The 19,637-nt window shown below is 33.6% G+C and overlaps 3 protein-coding genes across 10 annotated transcripts; all 3 read right to left on the bottom strand.

Annotated features, from left to right (window-relative positions):
* Positions 1-445: 445 nt before the first annotated feature.
* On the bottom strand, positions 446-4,026 carry LOC133869698 (F-box/LRR-repeat protein At3g26922-like). Its single transcript, XM_062306762.1, has 4 exons — positions 3,867-4,026; positions 2,349-3,306; positions 1,001-1,156; positions 446-895 (listed from the first exon to the last, which is right to left on the bottom strand). The coding sequence occupies exons 2-4, from the start codon at positions 3,288-3,290 to the stop codon at positions 611-613; spliced, it is 1,383 nt and encodes a 460-aa protein (XP_062162746.1). The 5' UTR covers positions 3,291-3,306; positions 3,867-4,026; the 3' UTR covers positions 446-610.
* Positions 4,027-6,229: 2,203 nt separating this feature from the next.
* LOC133868311 (putative F-box protein At1g58310) lies at positions 6,230-9,625 on the bottom strand. The gene is made up of 4 exons (XM_062305138.1): positions 9,502-9,625; positions 7,635-8,616; positions 6,770-6,919; positions 6,230-6,675 (listed from the first exon to the last, which is right to left on the bottom strand). Exons 2-4 carry the CDS (start codon positions 8,562-8,564, stop codon positions 6,394-6,396), a joined length of 1,362 nt encoding a protein of 453 aa, XP_062161122.1. The 5' UTR covers positions 8,565-8,616; positions 9,502-9,625; the 3' UTR covers positions 6,230-6,393.
* Positions 9,626-11,024: 1,399 nt separating this feature from the next.
* Positions 11,025-19,266, bottom strand: LOC133868312 (putative F-box/FBD/LRR-repeat protein At1g78760). 8 transcript variants are annotated; one of them, XM_062305147.1, is made up of 6 exons: positions 19,176-19,266; positions 19,010-19,059; positions 18,874-18,929; positions 18,707-18,789; positions 17,027-17,182; positions 16,474-16,924 (listed from the first exon to the last, which is right to left on the bottom strand). In XM_062305147.1, exons 3-6 carry the CDS (start codon positions 18,911-18,913, stop codon positions 16,631-16,633), a joined length of 573 nt encoding a protein of 190 aa, XP_062161131.1. In that variant the 5' UTR covers positions 18,914-18,929; positions 19,010-19,059; positions 19,176-19,266; the 3' UTR covers positions 16,474-16,630. The 8 variants fall into 8 exon arrangements, with proteins under 8 accessions (XP_062161124.1, XP_062161125.1, XP_062161127.1 ...); XM_062305146.1 differs by lacking the exons at positions 16,474-16,924; positions 17,027-17,182; positions 19,010-19,059; positions 19,176-19,266 and adding exons at positions 11,312-11,457; positions 11,560-11,719; positions 13,751-14,477 and having other exon boundaries at positions 18,874-18,928; XM_062305140.1 differs by lacking the exons at positions 16,474-16,924; positions 17,027-17,182; positions 18,874-18,929; positions 19,176-19,266 and adding exons at positions 11,025-11,457; positions 13,751-14,477 and having other exon boundaries at positions 19,010-19,169.
* Between the last annotated feature and the right edge of the window lie 371 nt (positions 19,267-19,637).

Below are 19,637 nucleotides of genomic sequence, written 5' to 3'. Positions count from 1 at the left end.
TCACAAAACATAAAATTCTGCAAAATCATAACCACATGCTACGAAGTTACATAATTATTTATACAAACAAAATTTTTATAATAAAATGCTATTTATGACTTTCATCTTCTGCTAACTCATGTACAGAAATAGTTAAATAGCATATCTATTCCGAACAGACTAGATCTAAGATAAGAATAGTCAAATATCCTAAAAATATTTAAGTAACACACGCATTTGCAAATATGCATTACCGGTCATAAAATCTACTTCTTTTCTCCATCTAAAACAATTAAAAAAAAAAACCAAAAAAAAAAAAAAAGAAAGAAGAGGAAAAAAAAAAACTACCAATTTTTCCAATAATTAAAGACTGCAGTCAATTTTCCAAAGAGAACATCATAAATGCCAAAAAGGAGAGAACCAAATAGAAATAAAAAGTAAAACTTAAAACTGTAAAATTGGGCATAAGGTTCTAGCTTGGAGGATTTAAAACTAAGTATCACCAAACTAGCACAAACGAACATTCAAGTTACCTAGGTAGGGTAGAAGGCCAACAAGCCATACTTTTACATCATCTTCCAAAAAAAAGGGAATCAGTGGGTTTTTTTCTAGAGTAAGAGCTCAAAGAAAGTCATTTCAAAACGATTTTACAATTTTGAGACCCTTTAGGAAACTCTATCAATTGTTTGTAGAAATTCTCTTGCTTTTCTAAGTTCCCTGCAAAATGCTCTGAGCAACTTATGATTATTTCGTCCAATACAACTGCATTCTTGAGTAAAATCTTTATCGCAGGAAGTTCCTTCTTATCTCCATCATAACTACCAACTTCAATGCACTTGATATGAGACAAGAAACATTGAGGCACCGGCTCCGGTATCCAATCATCTTTTCCACAATCTAGCCAAAGCCAAATCCCCTAAATTATCATCGCAAATTAAAAGTTTTAGCGATGTGCTGATAAATCAGAAATAAGATGGAGAACATATATAAAATGATAAATATTGATTCCATGTGAAGTTACCTCTAAAAATTTTAGAATCTTGAGACAAGGAGAATTTTGCAATATCTTCAATGTTGCTACACAGTCAAGATCTACTGGGCACCAATCCAATGTCAAACTTATCAGGTTATTGAATATAGGTATATGAGGTAGGAGTTCGGCTGAAGATTTTAGACCCTAAGAACAACAGGATAAAATTGCATCATACTTAGAAAAGAAGAACTTCTTGGAACAAAGCAAAATATACATATATATATATACATATATATGAAAAACACATTATAAAAAGCCTGCAGGGATAGTGGTGGATCATGATCAATAATTATGAAATGAGAAAAAAGAAGAATATCTAATTAAACAAAAACTTAATAAGTAATTTCCAATCATTCACTAATGTAGGAAAAAAGTAATTGGAATTTTGGCAAGTGGTAAGAGATTGGATGGGATTGGGGTAAGACTTAAGGTTTTAAGTCTTACCAAGCAAAAGAAAAAATGATTGTGTTTAATATCAATAACACATAGCCTAAGAGTAGAACATAAACTATACAAGGAAACTTTCATCATTCAAAAGAAACCATCAGGGTAGCACTTATCCAATAGTTTTCCAAGTGCTATACAGATATTAACCCCATCTGGCTGTTTCTCTAAAGCTGTAGTTTTTTACTTTGGAAGGTGATTCTCATTTAGTGATAATGGCTCTTCAACAACCCTCCATTGTTCAAGACTGGAAGATTGCTGATGTCATCTCAGACTCCGTTTTATTACCATTCCCCATTCTTTTTGGAAAGCTAGGAAAGTTCATAGAAGTGCAAACTTCTGCGCCCACCATGTAGCATACTGGGCAGCGGCTAGAATTCACTCAAACTGCATTCCTAATTCCCCCCTCTATTCTCATTTGTCGTGGGAAAGATCCACCTTCCCCGTTCTAGCTGTTTCTTTTGTATTTCATGTTTTGAAGCTTTCTATTGTACTTGTAAACCCGTATAGGCAGTGGTTTGCAAGCAAGAGTTAAAAAGTATTAAATATGATGAAATTGGTTGTCAATTTGTTGATCAAATGATTTAAGATTTGAGTTTAATCTGCATTATAATTGATTCTTCAGGAGTCAAGACTCTTTCTGTGATATGACATTTCCTCATCCACAATAATGTTAGAATAACATCTGTCACAACTCAAATAGCTTGAAAACATAGAATAACTTTCCTTTATATGACATTAATTAGCTTTACCCTTTAGTTTGTTACCCTTTCCAACTTTACCACTAAATCATTCCACATTTATGCAAGCAATGGAAAGGAGGGCTTAATTTTTCCACCATTACGTTGATATATTACACTAAAATTTTGTACTTACAAAGAAGTAGGCATACCTCGACCATGCCACAGTTAAGTGTTAGGAATTTTACGTTGGAGAGCCCTATAAGAAGCTTATACACGTGATAGGCCATTTGTCTTGGTGTCTCATCATCATCGATAACATGAATCTCTGACACTTCCAGTGAGAATGAATTATATAAGCAATAGTCTCTGTGCAGAAAACCATCGTAATAAAATTCTTGGAGACTTTCTCCAAAAATCATAACCTGACGACCATCCCCATAACTCCAATTTTGCATCTCAATTTCATGTATGCTCAGAGAACGAAGCTTGGGAGCAGAAATACTCACAGTCTTGAGACCCCCCCACTTGCATTCATGTAATTGTAACTCCTCAAGGACTGGCAGACCAGAAAAAAGCTGCTGGGTCAAGCGCTCATTGGAAAATGTAACACTTTCGATAATAAGGATCTTTAGATTTGAGAAACAAATTGTAGGGGGAAGCTTGAGGATCATATACCACATATTAAGGTGCAAGCTTGTGAGTGTCTTGCAAGTAAAGAGGCAATAAGGCAGTGAAAAATCTCCTTTGAAGTTCTCAAGCTCAATATACAATTCTTGAACATTATGTCTTACTACCGCAGAGATCCACGTATTAACACGAGATGCATCACTTAGCACATCACAAGAGAGAATGAATCGTTTTATATCAGAATCACGAAGACAAAGCGCCCTATCCACAAAATTCATCAAAAGCGTTCTCTTAGGACGCAAGGATCGTTCGAAAACTAAATTGGGAATAGAAACCCACATGTATTCCCACCTTTTAGAAAGTACGCTTGTCCTAACAGCATCTTTTGTTGGAAGAAAGGAAAGGATGTGCAGAAGAACCTCCTCAGGTAAGTTACTTAAGCATTTGTTGTTCCCATCAATGTCCTCTTCTTCATTCAGTTTCTGCTTCTTTTGGGGTTCTTGAATAAGAGAAGTTGTCTCCATAACTCAGATGGTTCCCCTGATACATCCCATACTTTGTCAGATATAGCAATATCTAGAAAATGCTATAGGCCTGTAATGGAAACTTTGTAGAAACACATTGACATTGACATACAAAGTTACAAACATGAGCTAATCTTCGCTATTTCAGAATCTTGACCAGATTCACACATCTTCATACAAAACACCCCATTATTTACTTATTTATTTTTCTGTGTCTTTCTTACTTACATTTCTAAGTTCTAGCATTACCAAAATCAAGAAAGGAACATAATTTCCAACGCATGCACTTCATACCATGGATGAACTGCCCATAACTTGAGTTCTTGTGAAAATATTCAGCAATCAAAATTACTTGTCATGATAATCAAATCTTGTAGATTTGATTAATTTTAATTAATGTGATAAATCTGCACAAAATCTCAGTATTTGTCACCAGTTCTTTAACTTCTTAATTCATAGCATTCTGTTAATGGGATAAATCTGAACTAAGTAGCCCTAAAAGCACATAAGCAAATTACATGAGGAAGCATCAAGAATGCTGCCTAAGGATCATAAAAACAAAGGTTGGATGATTACCGCTCAAGCCACTGGAGGGAACTAAACGACGGCGCTTCTCATAGGTGGATTGCTATTTCGGTTGGAGGGCAGCGAAAGAGAACCAGGAAGAGGTAAAATTTGATGGAGGGAAAGTCTTTTAAGGGTCTATTTTTGGCGCGGAACATGGAAAAGCATTCCCTCCAAAACCTGAGCATTTCCTTTTCTGTTTGGAAAACACGATGGAGGAAGGAAAAAAAAAAAAACATGTTCCAAAATTAAAAATTTTAAGGTATTTTATTGTCTAAATATTTTCGAATCTTAATTAAGTTTTGAAATTAAATAGTTTGGACGTTGCCATATCACTATTTACCATTTTTATCAAGTCAATATTTATTGTATTAATATTTACTATATTTTATTGTATTTTAAAAATAATAAAGACTGATATAACAAAATTCTAATGATTTAATTTGAAAGAATTGTTGGAACTTAAAAAAATTCCATTATAAAATACTTTAAACATTTTAGAATTATCGTAAAGTTAGGGATTTGACAGGGATTGCATTATTTTTAATGAAGATTAGATTAACCTAACTTTAAGAATTTTATGATATTGAATCACCATAAATTAAAGAATTTGATTATAATTATATTTCATCTGTAAGCTATATAAATAGAACATTTTGTATTGTAAATTCATCAATTGAATAAGAACCAAATAGAAATAAAAAGCAAAACTGAACACATAAATTTGAGCATAAGCTTATAGCTAGGAGGATTTAAAACTAATTAGTACCAATTAGTACAAACGAACATTCCATTAACTATGTAGGGTAGAAAGCCAACAAGGCACAAGCCATACTTTTACGTACATCTTCTAAAAAAACAAGAATTAATGGCTTTGATTTAGAGAAGAGCTATATAAAAAATAAAAATTAAAAAAAAAAAAAAAAAAAAAAAAACTCATTTCAAAACAATTTTACAATTTGATGACCCTCTAGGGAGCTTTATTTCTCTAAGTTCCCTGCAAAATGCTTTGAACAAGTTAAAATTATTTCGTCAAAAATAATTGCATTCTTAAGCAAAACCATTACCGCAGAAAGTTCATTTACATCTCCACCATATTTACCAACTTTAATGCACTTGAGATGGTACAAGAAACATGGAAGCACCGGCTCCAATATCCAATAATATTTTTCACAATTCAAGGTCAGAGAGATCCCCTAAATTATTATCACAAACTAAAAGTTTTAGCAATGCTAATAAACCAACAATAAGATTAAACATATACACAATGGTGGGGTGGCAGTGGGCGGCTCGTAACAAAGCAGTGGAGAGGTTGATCAGCTGGCGGAGAAGGATCAGACTGCGGCAGATGAATGATAGATGTGGTAAGAGTGAGAAGAAGAAAAACAATGGAAACATCGAAGGCAGAAGGAAAGAGAATGTGAGGAAAAAAGAAGAAACTAGAGCAAAAGATGAAAAAGGAGAAGGGAGGAGGGAAAGAGGAAAACACCTTCCCACCTCCCTCAACAACCACACGATCGGTAGTAGAAAGTCTCACCAAGGAGACACAAAATCTCTACCATTTTATTTATTTATTTATTTTTTTTGAGAAGCACAAAATCTCTACCAAAAGAGAAGGGAGAGCTTCTCTCTACTCTAGTGAGAGAGGCTTAAAGGTTCTTAGGCTACGTAAATTGTTTTCGGCTGAAAAATATTTTTTAAATTTTTTTTTTATCACAACATAAAAAATATTAATATAAAATCATTTTTGTTTAAAAAAAAAAAAAAAAAAAAAAACCTAAAAAATTGAACTCCAACAATTGTTTGGCGGTTTGGCTATTTGATAATGAGAAACTCAAAATCGAAAATGATTTACAGATTTTAAAAAAGAAAATAATTTTACAGAAATTAAAAAAGCTTTTTTTGGTCAAATTGAAATTATTTTTGGTTGATTATTATTTTCTGTTAGACTAAAAAATATGAAAAATATTTTTCAAAAATCATTCTACACTAAAACAAACGATGTTTTAATACAAAATTTTAAAGCATGTTCCAAAATTAAAGCTTTTAAGGGTTTTTATTATATAATGTTTTTCAAATCTTAATTACAATTGTGAAATTAAATAGTTTGGACGTTGCCATATCACTTTTTACTATTTTCATCAACTCAATATATATTATATTAATATTTACTATACTTTATTGTATTTTAAAAATAATAAATGCTTACATAACAAATTCTAATGATATAATTTTTTTTTTAAAAAAATGGAACTTCAAAAAAAGTTCATTATAAAATACTTTAAACATTTTAGAGAATATTTATTAGATTATTTTTCTCTAAAGTAATTCTTTAGAGAAAAAAGAAAGAAAAAAAAAAGGAGTGAACCAAGAAAGAAAGCATAAGCTTATATAGCTTTGAGGATTCAAAACTATCATCACCAAATAGAACAAACAAGATTTCATAACAAGTTAATTAGGTAAGGAAGAAGGCAACCGGGCCATACTTTTACATCTTCCAAAAGACAGGAATTTAGTGGTGTTAGATATCAACAAAAGCTCATCCCAAAATGATTTTACAATTTTGTGACCCTCTAGGAAGCTCTATCAACTGTTTGTACAGATTCTTTTGCTTCTCTAAACCCCCTACAAAATGCGCAGAGCATGTTATAGATATGTCATCCAAGACCAATGCATTTTTGAGCAAAATCTTTAACATATAAAGCTCATTCTTATTTCCAGAATAACTATCTACTGCAATGCTCTTGAGGTGTGAAAAGAAATATGGAGGCACTGGATCCAGTATTACATCATCCTTCTCACAATCGGAGAGTTGATTGATCTGCCAAATTTCATTTCAAATGAAATGTTTTAGCCAACATGGTATATATGTGGAAAGATTTGTGATGGTAAACATTGTAGCCCAGAGAAGTTACCTCACGAACACACATAGTTTCAAGACACACAGAATTTTGCAATATCTTCAATAGTGCTGCACAGTCCAGATCTAATGACTCCAGTTCCAAAAATATCAGGTTCTTGAAGATAGGCATATTAGGTAGGAGTTCTGGTGCATATGTTAGAACCTAAGACCAAAATAGAGCAACGCATCACAATTAAGAGACTTCAGTGGGGCAAAGCAAATAAAAATGACAAACGCATAATAAAAGCATGTTGGTATAATAGTGAAACAACAAGAAGAATAACTTGGAATTAAAGACAAATCTAATGAATTATTTCCAGTCATTTTCTAATATAGGTAAAAAGTCACTTGGGCTTTGGCTCAAGTTGTAAGAGATTGGATGGGGTAGGAAAGACTTAGCTTCAAGTCTGACCAAGCAAGAAGAAGAAGAATTTGGCATTTACTATCAATGATGACACAAAGCCTACATTAGAACATTGTCAATATACAGAATCTCTCACCATTCAAATAGAAACCATTAGTAGCACCTATCAAATGATTTTCCCATCTGATACCAAAACTAACCCATTTAGTCACATTACTTAAATAAAAGAAAAAAAAAGGAGCAAATGTATTAATGTAGACAAGGCTGAACTAACTATATGCTTGGGGGCAGTAGCTCATCCACGAGAATGTTCTTGTAACATGTGTCACAACTCAACGAGCATTAAAGCATAAATGGTAGCTTCACCAAATCCTTAGTGGATTTCCCTTTCGAATTTTACCATTAAATGATACCACGTTTTTGCAAGAAATGCAAAGGAGGACTTTAGTTTTTCCACCATAATGTTGATACAATACATTGAATACTCAAATTATAAAGAGAGAAGCAAACGTACCTCAACAGCAGAGCCGTATAGTCTCATGTCTTTCACATTAGGGAGCCCTATAAGAACTTTAAACATGCGGTAAGCAACCTGTCTTGCCCTCCCATCAGAGCGAGTAACATTAATTCCTGCTATTTCTAGTGACAATGAGTTGTAGAACCAATATTCATTGAAGAATTCACCAGCGTAATAAAATTCTTTGAGATTAGCTCCACAAATCATAACCTCACAATCACTCCGATTCTGCATATCAGCTTCGTCTATGGTTAGAGAATGAAGCTTGGGGGCAGAAATACTCAAAACTTTGACACACACCCATCTGCATTTTTCTAAACTCAAAACCTCAAGGACTTGCAGACCAGAAAAAAGGGGCTGGATTGTGTAATCATCCGAAAATGTAACACTTTGGATACTCAAGACCTTTAGATTTGAGAAACAGATTATAGGAGGAACTTTGAGGATACACGGCATATCAAGGAAAAAGCTTTCCAGTGTCTCACAAGTAAACACGTGATGAGGCAATGAAAATTGTCCTCTCAAGTCCGAAAGGCAGATATGCAAAGATTGAACATTACGCCTCACTGCAGCAGTGATCCATGACTTAACACGAGATGCATCACCTTGCACATCACAATTGAGAGTGAGTTCTTTTATATCAGAGGAGTCCCGAAGACAAAGCACTCTTTCCACAAAATTCATGTGAAGTGTTCTCTTAGCAGGCAAAGGTTTTCCAAAATTTAGACAGGGAATAGACGTCCAAAGGAATTCCCATCTTTTGGAAAGTACACTGGTCCTAGCAGCATACTTTATGTGTAGAAAGGAAAGGATGTGCCGAAGAATCACGTCAGGTAAGTTACCAAAGCATTTGCTGTTCCCATCAATGCCCTGGTCTTCATTCAGTTTCTGCCTTTTGGACTTATGAATAAGAGAATTTGCCTCCATATTCAGACGGTTCCCCTACATCCCCAATACTTCGTCAGAGAACTTTGTAGAACTGCAGTGAGTTTGATATACCAACATTCAGCACAATAGGAATAAATTCCCAGCTATAAACATGAGCTATTACAAAATTTTCAACATTACAGAATCTTGGCCGGATTGAAAGATCCCTGTTCTAATCAAATATAAAATAAAATAAGATGATAATTATTGGATGACTATTTCTTTTTTCTTTTTTCTATTCAAATATGGGAAAAGGTAAAGGGGATCAAACTACAAACCAACCGAACCACAACGGAAAAGACAGCAAAACACAAACACAAAAAGTTAACATTAGGCAACGGTAGTCCTCTATGATTCCAGAAGAACTATAAACAAGTCGGCCCTTTCCTGAGGCCGCACACTGCGGTTTTAAATGGCAAAAGGGTTCAAAATCGAGCTCCAACCAGTGTTGCTGAAGAAATACTGCCAAAGACCGGAGAGGATCCGTTGATGAAGAACAAAACCCGGTTACAAAAGACTACACTAACATATCAGACTTCAAAGGACCTGGGAGCTAGTAACCCAAACCACAAAATAAAAACACCAACAGAAGTGCGGAAAACAACAGAAATACAACAAATAAGTAACAAAAACCAAAAAACAGCAACAGCAGTGGCGGAAGACAACCGCGCGCGGTGGTAGACGGCCATCTCCTCGTTGGCCTAAAACTAAAACGATTTTTTTTTTTTTACATATTCTAACAACACCTATGCCAAACAATCCATGGGTAAAATAAGGCAGGATAGTCGTGATAATCCTGAAGAAATAATTGGGAAGATAAAATTACAAAGGGTGTGGGAGAGAAGTCAGAAGTTGAAAATCAGAAAACAAAAACTCAGACCTTAAAGAATATAGAACGATGGTTTAAGGATGATAAAAACAAAGGCTGGATACTTACCGCTCATCCCACCGGCGAGAACTAAACGACGGCGTTTCTTGCTGGTGGATTGGTGTTTCGGTTGGAGGGAAGCTAAGAGACTCAAAGTGGGATGGGATTTAACGGAGGGAATGTTTTTTCGGCGGGAACAAAGGATAAGAATTCCCTCCAAAACCGTGCATTTGCTGTTGCAGTGTTGCTGATGTAAGAAAAAATTTTGCAATCTCACCGCTCTCATTAGAATTTGAAGTTAAATTATACTATCAAAAGGGGAAATCATCTTTATACTCCTGTGCGCTTTATGAAATTACAAATATTATCCTTAGATTACAATTATTAATTTTTTTAAAAAAAAACTGGGGTAATTTTGATAATTTTCGTATCTTTCATTTGGATTTATCAGAAAATTCTAACGGATTAATGAAATTACAAAAAAAATGAAAGTTTGATACACTAAATTTTTATTTTATTATTTTTTGTAGGGAGATTACAAAATCAATGAAAGTTTATGAGGTTAAGTGAAGTTTCTACTAATATTAATCCGATAATTATTCTGCAATGCTGATGTGGCAATACCCACAAACCTTTAGATTTTTTTTTTTTATTTTTTAACAGAAATTAATCAAATGATTGATTGGGACTACTACGTCAGTATTGCAGAATAGTTATAGAATAAAAATGTGGCATATAACATTTTTGAGGAATGCATATTATTTTATTGGGCAAAATCCACTTAATTTTCCCAAACTTAATTTAATCGTTTTTGGAATCACTTTTTAAAGTTTAAAAATTTTCAATTTAGTGTATCAAAATTTAAAAAATTGCAATGTCACCCATTCGGTTAGGGTTTGAGGTTCAATCCGAATCAATCGAACGGTAAAATAATGAAATATCCCTTTTACCCCTATAAAAATTTTAAAATTACAAATGTATCATAATTAAATAATTAAAAAATAATTTTATTTTTTTAAAAAAAAAAAATGACCCATATAAACCACGTCCAAGCTTGAACATTGAAATTTCCAACGCTCTCAGAGAAAATGCTTGTGGGCTACGTATTGAAACGACGGATATAATGGGGATGACACACATGATGAAAGCAAGAGGAGGCCACACCCACACCCACACCGTTGCATGGTTCTAAATACTAGAGCTCCGGCAACATTCGCTGGCATCTTCATTGTCTTCTCCGGCGAGTTTTTGAAAATCAGCAATAATCAAGCTCTTCATTTTTCAGAGACCCAAGCTTGGCCAACCCACCACCCACGTACGGGTGATGAGTCAAATACCTGTTGCATTCTTGTATAAACAACTTGTCAAAGTGCTGGTAAGAGATTCACCCAGTCGGATAAATCCTTTTAAAATCTGGTCTTTCACCCGGCCAATTAAACAAACAGATAAACTATCAATACACCAAACAACTAAAGACTGCATTTGGTTTTCCAAAGACAACATCGTAAATGACTATGAATTAAGATCAATAAGGAGAGAATCAAAAAGCAAACACATAAAATTTAGCATAAGCTTATAGCTTGGAGGATTCAGAAGTCAGAACTAATTATCACCAAATAGCATGAACGAACATTCCATAGCAGCAAGTTACCTAGATAGGGTAGAAGTACAAGCAGCCATACTTTTACATCTTCCAATAAACAAGAGTTAATGGCTTTTTTTTACATTTTTTTAGAGTAAGATCTCAGAAGCACATTCCAAAATGATTTTACAATTTTGTGACCGTCCACGGAGCTCTTTCAACTGTTTACAAATCTTCTCTTGGCCCTCTTTGTATCTTGCATAAAGCTTGGGGCAAGTTATAACTATTTTGTCTAAGACAATTGCATTCTTGAGCAAAATCTTTACAGCAGAAAGCTCATTCTCATCTCCACGATACTCAGCAACTTCAATGCACTTGAAGTGTGACAAGAAACATGGAGGCACTGGATTCAATATCCCATCAACTTTCTCACGACTGATCCCCTAAAATATAATTGCAAATTAAATGTTTTATCCTTCATGGTAAATCAACAATAAGATGGAACAGATACAAGATAGTAGACATTGTAAATCAGATGAGGTTACCCAAAGAAAATTTCAAAGCCTTAAGACAAGGAGACTTTTGCAATAAAGTCCATAGTGCTGCACAATCAAGATCTATTGACCATGGACTAAGGAACTCCAAATCCACTAGGTTATTGAACATAGGCATACGAGGTACGAGTTCTGCTGCATATATCATAGCCTAACCACGGGATAAAGCAATGCATCATAATTCAAATACTTCCAGGAACAAATCAAATAAAATTAACATGTTATAAAAGCATGTTGGGATCATCGTTCGTGGAGCATGATTAATAATTATGAGAGGAGCAATGAGAAGAATAAATTAGAATTAAACAAAAACATAATCAGCAATTTCCAATCACTCACTAATGTAGGTAGAAAGTCTTTTGGATTTAGTAGTAAGAGAAGGCATAGGTTCAAGTCTTATCACACAAAAGAAGTTTTTTTTTTTTTTTCCTGATTGGAAGAATTTCGTGTTTAATATCAATAACACATAGCCTAAGAGGAACATAAACGACGTATGGAAACTTTCATCATTCAAATAGAAACCATCAGAGTAGCACTTACCCAAAGGTTTTCCAAATGCTATACAGATACTAAACCCATTTGGTTGTATTACTTTCTAAAAGAAATAAAAAACAAAAAGAATCAATTAATTTATGAATTGCATATACTCTCCTTTCACATATTTATTAAGTCAAGTATTGCATGATTATATGTTAGCTTTGACCACTTGATTTTGTGAGCATAAAAAATATATATATATATATATATATATACAAAAAAGAGAATACGCATAACTAAAGTAATTAACTTAAAAAACGAATGGTTAATCACCAACTACAACCTTCTTTGAAATTGAAGAGAAACCAAAATCAAGAACATAATTGTTCTTTGAAGTTGGCAAAGAATTACAGGATCTTTTGTAGGAGTGACACTCGTTACAAGGGAGTGAAACACCATGGAAAATATTTCAAGAGAGATCATGATACACATGTAGGGAGACCACCGTAAGTCTAGGGTTGTAAATGAACCAGCCCGTTCGACAACCCGCTCGTTTAAACTCGATCCAAACTCGATTCATGATAGCATAAACCCGCTCGATTATTAAGTGACACATGTCTAACTCACTCGATTAAAACTTGCTAGCCTAGCTCGTATAAAGCTCAATCTGACTCACTTGTCCGACTTGATTAAGGCTCGCTAGTTTAGCTTGTATACACACATATGTTTATATGTGTATAAACATATACGAACTTGGTATTAACTAACATATTAAGTTATTAACTAGTTGGTTAATATAACTAAGTAATTAACTAATTATATAAGCATAGTTAAATAGTTTTTATAGATCACTTCGATATTATTAAAAAATAAATAATAAAAGAAGAAGAAGAAGAAGAAGGAGGTATATACTAAATAAGCATAGTATATACTTAGTAACTAACCATACTAAGTAAACATACTAACTAGTTAGTTCATAAAATATAACTATATATATAAACAACTATATGACACATCACACATAGTTAACAATAGTTATATACTATAATTATACTATAGTTAATTAGTTATATATAGTATATTAGACTTGCTACTTTCATCCCATTATACATATATTATAGATTCTACTCTCTAGTTATATATAATAAGAAGTTAATTTGTTACCTATAAACTATAGTTATATACCATATTGTATAATGTGCCTTATACATTTATATATATTATATTTTTATACTAGAGATTTTTGGGGTGGCCGATCCACCCCTCATGGGGTGGTTCATCCACCTTTCACTCTTTTTATTTATTTATTTTATTTTATTAATATTTTGAATTTTTTTTTGAATTTGTTTAATTTAAGGGTATTTGATGTAAATTTTGTTTCTAAAGTTAGGGTATTTGCGTCATTTCAAATTTTTTAATGACGTTGACTAATGGAATGAGGTTTTTCAAGTAAATAGTAGTTCAAGGTAACCAAGTGTCAAGAGTGTCGGTTCATAAGGGCATGTTAAAAATGCATGGTAATTCATGGGAACAAAAGGTAATTACTCTAAAAATTTAATAGCTTAGCTCGAACTCAACTTGAGCCGAGCTTGAATGCACATATTTCATACCACATTTATAGAAGCAAAGCGGGGTTTAATTTTTCCACCATTATGTTGATATGTTACAGTAAAATTTGAACTTACAAAGAGAGAAGCAGGCATACCTTAACCAGCGCACAGGGAAGTGTTAAAAATTGTACGTTGGAGAACCCTGTAAGAAGCTTATACATGCAATGAGCAATTTTTTCTGATGGTTTAGGGTAAGTGGAAATCCATGCCTTTACCAATGTGAATGACTTATATAAGCGATAGTTGCTGAATATACCAGAGTAATAAAATTCTTTGAGACTCTCTGCAAAAATCATAACCTGACAAACATCCCCATTTCTCGATTTTTTTTCCCGACATTCATGTATGCGCAGAGAATGAAGCTTGGGAGCAGAAATAGTCACAACTTTGAGATCCCCCCAGCTGCAGTATAATATATCCAACTTCTTAAGGACTGGTGTACCAGAAAAAAGCTGCTGGGTTAAGTACTCATCTGAAAACGTTACATGTTTGATTGTCAAGATCTCTAGATATGAGAAGCAAATTGTTCTCATAGCAGGAAAGGATCCATCAAAAACTAGATTGGGAATAGAAGCCCACAGGTATTTCCACCTTTTAGAAAGTAGGCTTGTCCTAGCAGCGTCTTTTGTTGGAAGAAGGGAAAGAATGTCTAGAAGAACGGCCTCGGGTAAGTTACTTAGGCATTTGTTGTTCCCATCAGTGTCCTGTTCTTCATTCAGTTTCTGCTTCTTTTGGTGGTTTTTTTTTTTTTTGATAAGTAGTTTCTGCTTCTTTTGGCGATTTTGAATACGTGAATTTCCCTCCATAATTCAGATGGTTCCCCTGATACATCCAAATACTTTTGTCTATAAAATGCTATTTCAGCTAAACACAGATGATAATAGTAGTAAGGGAATTATTTTCAGCTACAAACAAGAGCTAATGCAAAATTATTTACTTATTGATTTATCTCGGCCTTGCTTATTCACATTTCTAACATTAAACAAAATCAAGACAGGAACAGAAAACGACCATTAACTTGAGTTCTTGTTTGTTTCTTTTTTTTTTCTTACTTTTTCCTCATTTTGTGGAAATTTTGAGAAATCAAAATTACTTTCAAGCGTGCGCAAAAACCTTTAGATTTTCTACCGGAACTCCAACATAAAATTCTTTAAATTTAAATACTAAACATTATTTCTAATGAGTAATTCAGAGTATGTAATATGATAAATCTGAAACACTACTTAAAGTACTAGGAATGTAATGAAAGCACATAAAGCATAGAAAGTACTGAAGGATCATAAAAACAAAGGCTGGATGATAACCACTCAGGCCACTGGTGGGGAACTAAACGACGGCGTTTCTCGTGGGTGGATTGGTGTTACGGTTGGAGGGAAGCGAAAGAGAACCCATAAAGGGAAAATATTTGGTATTTTTGAGTCATGGAAGGGGGTCCTGGGGAAGAGACAGCGAGGAAGGGGTTTTTGCAATTGGGTGCAAGGACGGCTGAGATTAATTGAGGTTTCAGAGATTAAAAGGTTGAGACTTGAGATTCAAAGTTCAAGAAACTTGCGTTGAAGAAGAAAAGACAACAAAGAAAAGCCACAAAATATTGTTGCAGAGAAAATCAACCAAACAAAGAAAGAGAATCTGATTTCCAATCACTGGAAACAAAACACAGAGACAGATGATCAACGATAGAAAAAAGGATGAGAGAGAGACCTGGACCGGTTGCTGAGGGCCATTTTCTTATTTACTCCAAACCTACTGAATTGTGGCACTTTTTATAATTATCATCTAAACTTTAAAAATTAAATTGCCCCTTTCATTATGATTTTTTTATTATTTTCGGTTAAAATTCTCGAGATATTTATATATATATTTTTTAATAATTGCACTACTGGTCTCTAGAATTGGCTTAAATTACGAATCACTTCCTGTGGTACAAAAAGTTCATAAAAGGATCATTGTGGTAAATTATAATTACGAATCACTCCCTAAAACCCATTTTTTGTTCACCAAATTAACAGAATCCTTTAGTTTGTCATGTCATATAAATAGTAATACAACCTCTAAATATCATTTCTATTGTAATCTACTAACGGACTTTGATTACTTGGTGGACGGAAAACGGATTCAGGGAGTGATTTGTAATTATAGTACCACATGAAGTAATTCGTAATTTAGGCCAACCCCAGAGATCAGTGATGCAATTATCCAATTGTAAAGATGAAAGAATTGGTCAGGATTTAATAGTATCCGCAAAAAAACTCATCCTCAATCCTTGCAAATTTTTTTAAATATATATATTTTTTAAAACTGAATATTTGAAGAATTTTTATGAGATTTAACAGAAAATCTTACCATAATGACATTACCAACAATTAAAAGATTGATACATTGAATTTAGAGAAACATTGCAAAAATGATGACAATTTTGTAGAACCTCGTTGATCCGCTATAAACATTCATGTAGTTAAACCATATTATTAGAATATCTTTCTCTGAACGGTCATAAATCATGTCATATAGAAACCATGTATAACACTGACTACTTTTATTATCAATATGCCTTAAGATTAAAAGTTTCATTATCAACAAACGTGGTTGTAAATATGCATCACCAGTTGTAAAAATCTACTTTTATTCCCTATTTTTTCTTTTCTCAATTTAAAAAAAAAATCCTAAAAAAAAAAATTCAGCAAAATAGAGTAAAAAACAACTCCTAAGACAAGTAGGCCTTTGTAGAACATTGCATTGGTTAAGGAACTTGTAGGCATGCATCCACAGGGGGAAAAACACACACACACACACACATTGACATGCTTATAGCTTGGAGGATTCAAAACTATTATCACCAAACAGCACAAACAAAGATTCCATAACATCAAGCTACCTGGGTAAGGTAGAAGGCCAACAAGCCATAATTTTACATCTTCCAAAAAAAAAAAAAGGAATTGTATGGCTATTCTCTAGAGTAAGATTTCAAGAAAAGCTCATTCCAAAATGATTTTACAATTTTGTGAACATCTAGGTAGCTCCAACAACTGTTTAGAAACCTTCACTTGCTTCTCTAAGTTCCTTGCAAAATGCTTTGAGCAAGTTATAATTATTTCGTCCAACACAACTGCATATTTTAGCAAAGTCTTTACTGCAGAAAGTTCCTTCTTATCTCCACAATACCTACCAACTTTAATGCACTTGAGATGAGACAAGAAACATGGAGGCACTGGATCAAATATCCTATCAATGCTATCATCTTCTTTCCAATCATTGGACAGACTGATCCCCTAAATGACCATGCAAAAAAAAATATTTTATCCATCATGGTAAATTAACAATAAAATGAAACAGACACAAGATAGTAGACATTATAGTTCAAGTGAGGTTACCTCAAAAAAATTCAAAGTCTTAAGACAAGGAAATTTTTGCAATATCTTCGATAGTGTTGTACAGTCAAGATCAACCGAATATACTACGAATATCAAATCCATCAGGTTATTGAACATGGGCATATGAGGTAGGTGTTCTGCTGCATCCATCAGAAACTAAGCACAGGGTAAGTCAATGCATCATAATTAAAATATTTCCAAGAACGAAGCAAATAAAAATGATAAAACACGTTATAAAAGCATGCTGAGATCATGGTGGAGAGTGTTTAATAATTATTAGATGAGCAACAAGAAGAATAACTTAGAATTAAACAAAAACCTAATCATAATTTCCAATCACTCACTAATGTAGGTAGAAAGTCATCTGGATTTAGTAGTAAGAGACTGGATGGGATTGGTATAAGACTTAGGTTCAAGTCTTACATAGCAAAAGAAGAAGAATTATCAATCTTTTTTTGTTTTCTCTAGGTAGAAGGATTTTGGGTTTAATGTCATTAACACATAGCCTAAGAGTAGGAAAATTAACGACATATGGAAGCTTACATCATTCAAAAAGAAACCATCAGAGTAGCACTTATCCAATGGTTTTCCAAATGCCATACAGATACTAACCCCATTTTGTTGTATTACTTTCTAAAAGAAATAATAAGCAAAAATTAATCAATTAATTTATGAATTGCATACACTCTCCTTTGATATATTTATTATGTCAAGTATCGCATGATTATATTTTTGCTTTAACCACTTGATTTTGTAAGCATCATAAAAACTATTAAAACAAGAATTCTCATCACTAAAGTAATTAGCTTGACAAACAAATGGTTAAATTACCAAACTAAAACCTTCTTTGAAATTGAAGAGATACCAAAGTCTATAACATAATAGTTCTTTGACATTGGCAAAGAATTGCATGATCTTTTATAGTAGTAGCACTTGTCACCAGGAAGTGAAACACCTTGGAAAATATCTCAAGTGGAGACCAACACAACCTAAAAGTTTAAATTAATTGAAAAATCTCATGTGAGAGCATGATACACATGTTGGGAGACCACCTTAACCTAAAAGTTTAAACTCATTGATTAAGATCTAATAGTGTTATATCAATTACTTAATTTTATTGGTATCACTCAATGTAGGATTCCATCACACATGGATACTCTAGTTAATCTTCTCTCACGTGTGAACCTCTACAAGAGTGACTATGCTCCCCCTAGGGTGGAAGCCTTTTCCAAACCATTTAGCAAGTGCCAAGAATTACACCGAGGACCAAATGACTAGACCCACATTACACATTGGTTTGCAAGCAAAAGTTTTAAAAAGTAATAAATAGGATTTAAATTGTTTGTCAATTGTTGATGAAATGATTTCAGACTTGAGTTTAATGTCATTATAATTTATTCTTCAGGAGTCAAGACTCTTTCTGTGTCAGGACATGTCCCCATATCCACAAGAATGCTCGTGCAAAACATCTTTCACAACTTAAAAATAGCATGAAAACATAGAATGGTAACTTTCCTTTATATGACATTAGCTTTACCCATAAGTTTGCAAGCCTTTCCAATTTTACCACTAAATCACTCCACATTTATGCAAGGAATGCAAAGGAAGGTTTAACTTTTCCACCATTATGATGATATGGTACAGTAAATTTTGAATTTATAAGGAGCAAAGCAGGAATACCTCAACCACATCTGAGGAAAGTCTTAGGAGTTTTACGTTGGAGAGCCCTATAAGAAGCTTATAGCTACGACGGCCAAATTGTTCTGCTAAGAATTCAGAGTGAGTATCAATCTCTGCCTTTTCCAGCAAGAATGACTTACATAAGCAATAGTCACTGAATAGAATACCCTTGTAATAAAATTCTTTGAGACTATCTCCAACAATCATAACCTGACAAACATCACTATAATTCCAAAAATTAGCATCTGGCATCTTCGTTTCAAATATGCTTAGTGAATGTAGCTTGGGAGCAGAAATACTCACAAGCTTGAGACCCCCCCAGCTGCAATTTTTCAATTCCAACTCCTCAAGGACTGGCAGACCAGAAAAAAACTGCTGGGTCAAGTACTCATTTGGAAATGTAACATACTCCATAGTCAAAATCTTTAGATTTGAGAAACAAATTGTAGTGGGAAGCTTGAGGATATACCACATATTAAGGGACAAGCTTGTCAGTGTCTTACAAGTAAACAAACAATAAGGCAGTGAAAATTCTCCTTCAAAGTTGTCGAGCTCAATATTCAGCTCTTGTACATTATGCTTTACTGCGGTAGAGATCCATGTATAAACACGAGATGCATCACATAGCACATCATCACAACGGAGAGTGAATCGTTTTATATCAGAGGAATCACGAAGACAAAGCACCTTTTCCACAAAATTCATCAAATGCGTTCTCTTAGCAGGCTCTCTAAGCCTATAACTGAAACTTGTAGAAACACATTAAAACTCAGATACCAAGTTACAAACATTCAGTTAAGCAGATAAGCATTACAAAGGGATTTATTTTCAGCTACAAACATGGGGTAATGCAAAATTTTCGCTACTTCAGAATGTTGACCAGATTGAGAGATCCATTATTCACTTATTCATTTTTCTGGGTCTTTCTTAT

Source organism: Alnus glutinosa, chromosome 5 (genome assembly GCF_958979055.1).
Source record: "Alnus glutinosa chromosome 5, dhAlnGlut1.1, whole genome shotgun sequence".
Classification (NCBI taxonomy): Eukaryota; Viridiplantae; Streptophyta; class Magnoliopsida; order Fagales; family Betulaceae; genus Alnus; species Alnus glutinosa.
The sequence above is the reverse complement of the archived record's forward strand: the minus strand, read 5'-3'. Positions and strand labels throughout refer to the sequence as shown.